The sequence below is a fragment of the Sinocyclocheilus anshuiensis genome, unplaced genomic scaffold, assembly GCF_001515605.1.
Source record: "Sinocyclocheilus anshuiensis isolate Anshui unplaced genomic scaffold, SAMN03320099.WGS_v1.1 scaffold1581, whole genome shotgun sequence".
In the NCBI taxonomy this organism is placed as follows: domain Eukaryota; kingdom Metazoa; phylum Chordata; class Actinopteri; order Cypriniformes; family Cyprinidae; genus Sinocyclocheilus; species Sinocyclocheilus anshuiensis.
The window spans coordinates 231,468-239,484 of record NW_015540988.1 but is presented as its reverse complement, the minus strand read 5'-3'; the positions used below and the strand labels follow the sequence as shown (position 1 = coordinate 239,484).

The window sequence follows — 8,017 nt, the reverse complement described above, 5'->3', positions numbered from 1 at the left end:
AATAAAGTGAATCAAATGAGAATCGTTGATGAATAAAGGTAACTTTCACTGTCACTCTGCTTTTAATTTTCCATCAATATTTTAATAACTGAGAAGGATGACTAACTGATACTAGTCCCAGAAAAGCTGAACATTCAGATTTTGTCCTCTTTTTTCATTTTAAGAAAGCTAAACTTATCTGTATAAAACACTCATCCAACAGTTAAAACTGCCTTCTCCCATTGTCCTCATGTCTAGAGTTCAAAGCTCCCACCGATGTGAGCATCTAAACATTTCATAACTGCTGATTGTCCATGTAGAGGCCAGAAGCATATGAAAAACAGAACATTACAAAATTCCCAGTCCATTCAGTCAATCATCGGCAGAAGTCGTATTCATCCCAATACTCACACGTACATGGTACATACTGCATTGACAATCTATGAATCAGACCTCAGTTAGTGTTGTTACAGACAAGCAGTCCAAAAATAAAACGAATTATTAGTAAAAGTGACGTGCTTCCAGAAAAAAATGTTTCTGAAAACGAATATGGCATTGCAAAGTCTAAAATGTTTGACAAAATGCAAAAATTGCCATCGGCTTGAACTGCTTACAGTTGCATGAAAATGATTGGCTTGAGCGGTTACTGCAGTGCTGCATGGATGAGCAACCAAAAGATAATTCTCCCATAATTCTCTAACGCTCGCGTGACTCATTCAACCTCTATCGTGGAGAAAAACTAATGCTGTTTGCTTTCCTTCTCGCACGGACTGTTAAGTTTACACAGCGTAAAGAACAATTACATCTAAAAATGACAAACATGTAGAATGCAGTGTGACCGCACACACACCAACAAAAAAAAAAATACCACACACTCTGTTTAAGGTAGTTTCGTTCTCCCATTATCCATCTGACCAATCAGAAGCATCTTCCAAATAGTCCAGCGATCAGTGTAAATTCGAATGCATTTGTATGTGTTAAAAGTGTGGTTGATACAGAGCTAAGCGTCCGCTAAGGCAGCCCGATGCGAACTGACAGTGAGTGGGTGAGAACTTGGAGGTGAGCACCACGTCGCTGTGAGAGTAGATGGAGCGAATCTCCCGCAGCAGAGCCATCCGCACAGGCATGCAGTCCGACAGCTCGGCACAGTGCTCATCGAACGCCAGCAAGCGCACGCCGTAACCGTACGGCGAGCAGATGAGCCGGCCGTCGGGACTGAAGCACAGCTCCTTAATGTAGCCTCGTCCGACGTTAGCCTCCTCGATGTAGTGCGTGAGACGCAGAGAGCAGCGAGGAGACACCGGAGGTCGAGGCGGAGCTCCCTCTTGAAACTCGTACACACACGTCCACTGAGAAAGACAGAAACGAGACTGTTCATTCATTTTGCACGTTCCACACTTCTTAGGTTTAGGTTACAGCACTGACCTCCTGGTCGTCCATGTTGCTGGAGCAGCGTAACAATGTGGCCCAGCCTTTGGGATGCAGTTGCAAGGAGGTGATGCAGTTCCCACGGTCCCTCTCGCCTGGGATCTCCGGGGTTAAAACCTCAAGACTGTTTCTGGGTGACAGACCTGGATAAAGACAAAAGGTGAACACTGGAGTGAAAACTCTGTAGTAAAAGCAGTATTCGGTTCAAAAGGTGTACAATCAAAAACAAAACTGCTAAACAACCGATGTTCACAATAAAAAGACTAAACTACTAATGTACATAAATAACTTATTAAACTCAGTCTTACCCTCTCTGTGTGGATGGGTTTTGCTGTCAATGGTGTGACAGGAACCTCCTGACCTAGAGCCTGCTGATGAACCTTCAGAAAGAAAAGAGACTCGATCTTAAAATGATGACGATGGGCACAGGATTCACAACACAATTAACCAGTAGTTCACTGTGTCATGGGATGTTCGATAGGGTTGTGCAACATTCAAAACTGAATTCAGATTTCCAGTGATATTCCAGTTCCTGAGGTAGCAAACAGAATAGTAATTCAAATGTACATTAAAGGAAGTAGAATTACAGTGAAATTAACTGAAATGTAATTAAATTAATTGATAGTAATTTATATAACTGCAGTTTTCAATAGCGCTTTTTTTTTAATTAACATTACTTAATATTTTATGAATTACCCATAAACAAGTCATACACACAAAATGAAGTGCTGTTTAAAAATTAAATAAATAATTAATAATTTTATAGAATAAGTTGCACTGAATTGATCAAAAATGACAGTAAAGAGACAAGCATAATGTTGTAGATCTATTTCAAAGGAATGCTGTTCTTTTGAACTGTATTCATCACAAAATCCTGGGGAAAAAATGTATCACTGTTTCCACAAAAATGTTAAGCAGCACAGCTGTTTTTAGCACTGACAATAATAAATGTTCGAGGAGCAAATCAGCATATTAGAATGACTTCTGATGGATCATGTGACACTGAAAATTGGAGTAATGATGCTGAAAATTCAGCTTTGCATCAGAATTAAATTTCATTTCAAAATACATTAATTTTAAATTGTAATATTTCACAATATATTTTTGATCAAATAAATGCCGCCTTGGTGAGCATATGAGACTTTCCAAAACATTTATAAACCCCAAATTCGATTGCTAGTGTATGCTTTGTTAATATTACTTAATGTTTGAAGTCAATTTATACACGTTTCATTATATTTAATAATTTTACTTTTATTTTATGGACCAGTGGAAAAACATTTAATTACCCAGAATGATTCAATTTTGAATGTTGCCCTATCCCACCTATAGCAAAATTCACCCTTTGAATGCTAATCAATTTCCATGCCGCCTCCATAATTTCAGAGCTTAGTATTCATCATTTCAGATTCACATGTATCTTTGTTTATGCTTTATGTAAGTACCTGTGCTGAGTGGAGCTCTGCGGGCCCGTAGGATGCGGTAGCTGCCGACCTCAAGGCTCTGGGTGAGATCAAGGTCATGTAAGATGAGCAGGTAACCAGAGGAGGTGGAGATTAACATCTTACTGCAGTCTGGAGTCAGACGCATGCGCATAAGATAGCGTGTGTGGAAAAACTTCTTGTGTGGACAGCCATCCTCTGTGAACCTAAACAAACAGCAAGTGCAATGACACACAGTTGCACACAACCACTTATATATGCAATCTTAAAATAGTTAAAAAAAAAAATAGTGCTGTCAAACAATTAATCGCGATTAATCGCATCCAAAGTAAACGTTTTTGTTTACATAATATATGTGTGTACTGTGTACATTTATTATGTACATATAAACACACACATACAGTATATATATAGAAAATATTTACATGTATATATATTTAAATTCATATAATTTATATTATATATAAATATATTTAATATGCAAACATAACATTTTTCTGAAATATGCATGTGTGTGTATTTATATATAAATAATATATATACACGGTACACACACATATATTATGTAAACAAAAACTTTTATTTTGGATGCGATTAATCGCGATTAATTTTGACAGCACTAAAAAAAAAAAATGCTGAAAATGTCTTAGAAATGTACTTACCCTAAGATCATTCAAGATGTAGATTAGTTTGTTTCTTAATCAGGACAGATTTGGAAAAATGTAGAATTAATTTGCTCACTTGCATACCAGTGGATCCTCTGCAGTGAATGGGTGCCGTCAGAATGAGAGTCCTAACAGCTGATAAAAACATCACAGTAATCCACAAGTAATTCACATGACTCTAGTCCATCAACTAACATTTTGTGAAGTGAAAAGCTGCATGTTTGTAAAAACAAATCCATCAAGACGTTTTTAACTTCAAATGTTGCTTCTGGCTATAATACGAGTCTTCCATCCATTATATTGCATTCTCCAGTGAATAAAAGGTCTTGTCTAAATCAGGAGAGAAATATACTGTACACAGATCAAATAGTTTACAAGTGAAAACTCTACAAAACAGTTCTAAACAAATATGTCTTAGGATGCTGATGTGAGAACAACAGGGGATGGATTTAGTGGAGGAAGCATTGTTATGGATTATGGACTTTACAGTTTACAGTTACAACGCCTTAATGACAGATGGATACATTTCTTACAAGCAGCCTTTCACTTCACAAGACATTAATTGATGCACTGGATGTCATGTGGATTACTGTGATGTTTTTAGTTTAGACTTTTATTCTGACGGCACCCATTCACTGCACAGCATCCATTGGTGAGCAAATGCTGTAGTGTTAAATTTCTCTAAATCTGTTCTGGTGAAGAAACAAACTAAGCTACGTTATGGATTGGCCTTAGAGTGAGAATATTTTCAGCAAATTTTCTTTGGTGAAAATTATTCCTTTATTTAAGACAGCTAGGAAACACACACCTCCAAACCACAAAACGTACCTGTTGGTATCCCATGTGATGACATTTCCGTCAAATCCTGACGTCACCAGCAGGCGAGTGTGTGTATCATACTCTATGTTCTTGACCCAGCTGGCGTGGCCATGCAATGAGCACACCTTCGAGTTGAGTTTACGCAAATCCCACAATGCAATGGTGGTGTCATCAGAGCAGGTCGCAAACAGCCGGTTGTCGAGAAACCTGAATAACACACAGCCCAACAAACTTATACTTAGACAACACTGTGGTCATCCTCATGGACTTTATGATTGTGCCAGACATTATATGTGTGTGTAAGAGATGGAAAAACAAAAGGATAACAGAAGCAACTAAGACATGCAAATTGTGCAATATGCAAATCCTAGTGTTCAACATGCAAATGGTTTTGAATTAGTTCTTACTACTATGAATTAGTTCTTACATAAAACCTGTTATAGAAAATATTTCGCTAATGTAACTGAGGTTCCTGCACACTGTGATCGATGTGTGCACATGTACCTTATGTTGTTTACACAGTCCTCATGAGCCTCCACCAGTGTTTTGATATGTCTGGAAGAAACGGGGTCAAACAAAAGCACTTCTGTCTGCTCACAAGCAACCGTCAAAACTGACCTAGAAAAAACATTATACAGGTGTTTGTCAATTAGGACAGAACTTTTCTCTATGGTAGATGTATCCTATTGTTAAAAAAAACAGCGTTTTGCTTAAAACAAGGATAAATTTATTATATAGAATAGACAGATAGCATTAAACATTTGATTGCATCGCCTTAGTTAATTTAATTATTGCTTTGGCTCATTTTTTAAAACATTCTGTAAACTGTAAGTGCAATTTTTAGAACGGTTTACATCACAACTCGTTTGTGCGTTTGCAAAATGTAGTCACCCAAAACATTTAATTCATGCTTCAAAAGCCTAATAGTTCATGCGTCAGCAAATTGGCCAATGTCATCAAAATTAAGTTTTTGATTTTTGTGAGAGCTGTACTGGTCAAAACGTGTCCATTTCTTTTCACCGGTGAACTGTTGACATGGACAGCTTACTATGCCATACATTTTGTCTCTCCTGTTTGAAGATCAGGGGCCGTATGTATAAAGCCGCTCAGAGTAAAATTTTAGTCCTAAGTGTGTCAAAATTCTAAGAATTACTTAATTTTACTCTTATTCCTAGACTTAAGAATAAGAGTGATTCATAAAGGTTCCTAAGTGTTAAGACTAGGTCCCAGCTCCTAAATTATTTAAGAGAGCTGGAGAGGTCTCCTAACCTAGTTAGGAGTAACAAGATGGCAGCACAGAGGAGGAAACAAACACTTTCCAGCGAAAATATGACATATTTAGGAGTTATATGATGATAAGGAGTTGATAAAACAACACAAACTTGATTGGCAAGATCAAAAATTCTTTTTTTTTTTTTTGTAACTGACAAAGTCTCTAAAGGGATGCGGAAGTCACTAAATCTAGTGACAAAATCACTAAATTGGCAACATTGGCACATTGACTACAACATACGTTATTTACATTTCATTGGTCCTCTTGTTTTTGCATGTGTTCATAATTTCTTTGTATGACAGCATGCCAAAAATTATGACTGCACAATCTGGCATGTTTCATTGCATTATTGTCACAAATAAAACAATTGACTCTAAGCAACTATGCTTACAAAATCTTGAACATTCATTTATTTCTTTTTTTTTAATTAAAGCCACTTTTATGAGGATTGTGGGCTTTCATGGAGTTGTTGGAGCCACTGATTGAACTCATGTTCACATCATTGCTCTAACTGTAAATGAGGAGACATACCATTAAACAAAGCATTAGTAATAATTTGTGATAATTTTGCACAATGCAAAGCATTAAAAAAAAAATTATTTATATTAAAATATTTCAGTGTCTTAATTAAATGATTTTATTGTAGTTACATTAAATGATTGGTGTTGTGCTGCTGTGACTTTACATGAGCAGGCTCACTATTGGCTGATTCAGAGGTCGAGGTCGGCCATTTTGTGTTGACATCATTGTAGTCCTTAGTTCACAACACTTAAGTGTCACCTCAGTCAACACTTAAGAATCAGTCTTAGACTTTACTGAAAGCTGCTTTTAGCTTCTTTATAAAAGTCTCCTACTCTTAGAAAAGTCCTACTTTTTACTAAGAATTTTTTGACACTTAATTCAAAGCTTAAGACTATTCTCAAGAGCATTTCTGAGAAGTTTTATACATACGGGCCCTGGGCCCGTATTCACAAAACATCTTAAGGCTAAAAGTAGCTCGTAACTCACCGATTTAGGAGAAAATCTTAAAAATAATGGGCGTGTCAGTCCTAAATTTAGGACTCCTACATTTTTGATCTAAACGTATTTCACAAAGCATTTTAGCGCTAAAATTTGCTCCTAAATCTGTGAAAAGACCAAGCCACAAACTATCCTAAAATGGCTGTTGCTGGCAATCTGCCTCGGAACGTAAACATTTTAGAAATATTTGCCGATAATGAGCTTTTATAAAGGTATCACCTTCGGTTTTGAAGGTTATCCCAACTCCAAATTTTCCTTTGATTATTCATGATTATTATTAATTGATTCTTTTGGTTATGTCCTTGTTTTCATTAACCAGCTGGGCAAGAAGTAACAGCTGTGCTTGTGCCCAGTTTAGTTTTCTTTTACGTTTGCATGTCTTACTATCAGCTATGATTATTCTACTCTGTTAATTAAAAGGCTGTTTATAAGCATATTCACTAATTATGAGAAGCATACATGTAAGAGGCTGACAATTAGCTGAACACATACTTGTTTAATTAGTGACACTTAGCCTGCATTTTAAAATCTTTATTTGAATGTGGCAACATTTTTATTTTTAAACCTTTATCTTTACTCTAAAATATTTCTATGAATAAATCTCTGACAGAGACCATCAGCCAATCACTGTGTGCATAGTTAGTAAGCATGCTGACATCATCCATAGCAAGGCGGTCAACCCCGCCCCCTTACTCTTAGCTTAAGACTTCTCTCTATTCCTTAGTAAAAGTTTGTCTCAGCAACTTGGTTTTAAGAGAAAACTCTTAGCTAAAAACTTTTACTGCTATTTAGGAGAACTCTTAGTGGTAAGATACAATGTTTTGTGAATACGGGCCCAGAAATGTCATTCATTTGTGTGTTTTCCCCATGACTTTAGAGTGGTTGTCATTATCAATTCAACCAGTATTTAATTTTTTCCCCCGAAACGAACGGATTTCTTTCTTGATTTTTATGCATTTAAATCTACTTGACTGCTAGCTAACTCAATCAGCAAGTTAATGCAAAGTGTTCCATTGAAAGTTTGCATTTGTTCCAGCACATATGAATGTTTTAACAAAGAATACATTTGGAAATAATCGTAAAAAGTAGATTTGTTTTAATGCTAAGTAGTCAAAAGTGCACATAACTGAAGAGACAACGGGACAACACTTACCCGTCTGGCGAGTACTCCAAGTTGAAGACAGCTCCGTGGGTTTGTGTACTGAGGTTCACCGAATCCGTAGCCGGGCTCATGGACGAATAAAGCCGTGTCATGGTACGGTAATGATCCCGCGCGGGGTCTACAAACGGCCCCCTGCGGACTGTCCTCCTGCAAATCCACGCGAACAGAGAGTCGCAGGCGCTCGAGCCCCTGCCCCCCGAGCCTGTCCCGCCGTCCCCGGCCGCCTCGA

General features: G+C 37.3%; 1 protein-coding gene across 1 annotated transcript in view; it reads right to left on the bottom strand.

The window, feature by feature from the left end:
• Nucleotides 1–513: 513 nt before the first annotated feature.
• Nucleotides 514–8,017, bottom strand: part of LOC107690155 (DDB1- and CUL4-associated factor 10-like) — a 14,033-nt gene continuing 6,529 nt past the window's right edge. The window contains exons 3-8 of the mRNA XM_016488396.1: nucleotides 4,838–4,951; nucleotides 4,343–4,540; nucleotides 2,853–3,055; nucleotides 1,716–1,787; nucleotides 1,405–1,550; nucleotides 514–1,328 (exon numbers count right to left, since the gene is read on the bottom strand). Coding sequence (XP_016343882.1) covers nucleotides 957–1,328; nucleotides 1,405–1,550; nucleotides 1,716–1,787; nucleotides 2,853–3,055; nucleotides 4,343–4,540; nucleotides 4,838–4,951 — 1,105 coding nt within the window. The 3' untranslated portion in view covers nucleotides 514–956. The remainder of the gene's footprint in view (nucleotides 1,329–1,404; nucleotides 1,551–1,715; nucleotides 1,788–2,852; nucleotides 3,056–4,342; nucleotides 4,541–4,837; nucleotides 4,952–8,017) is intronic.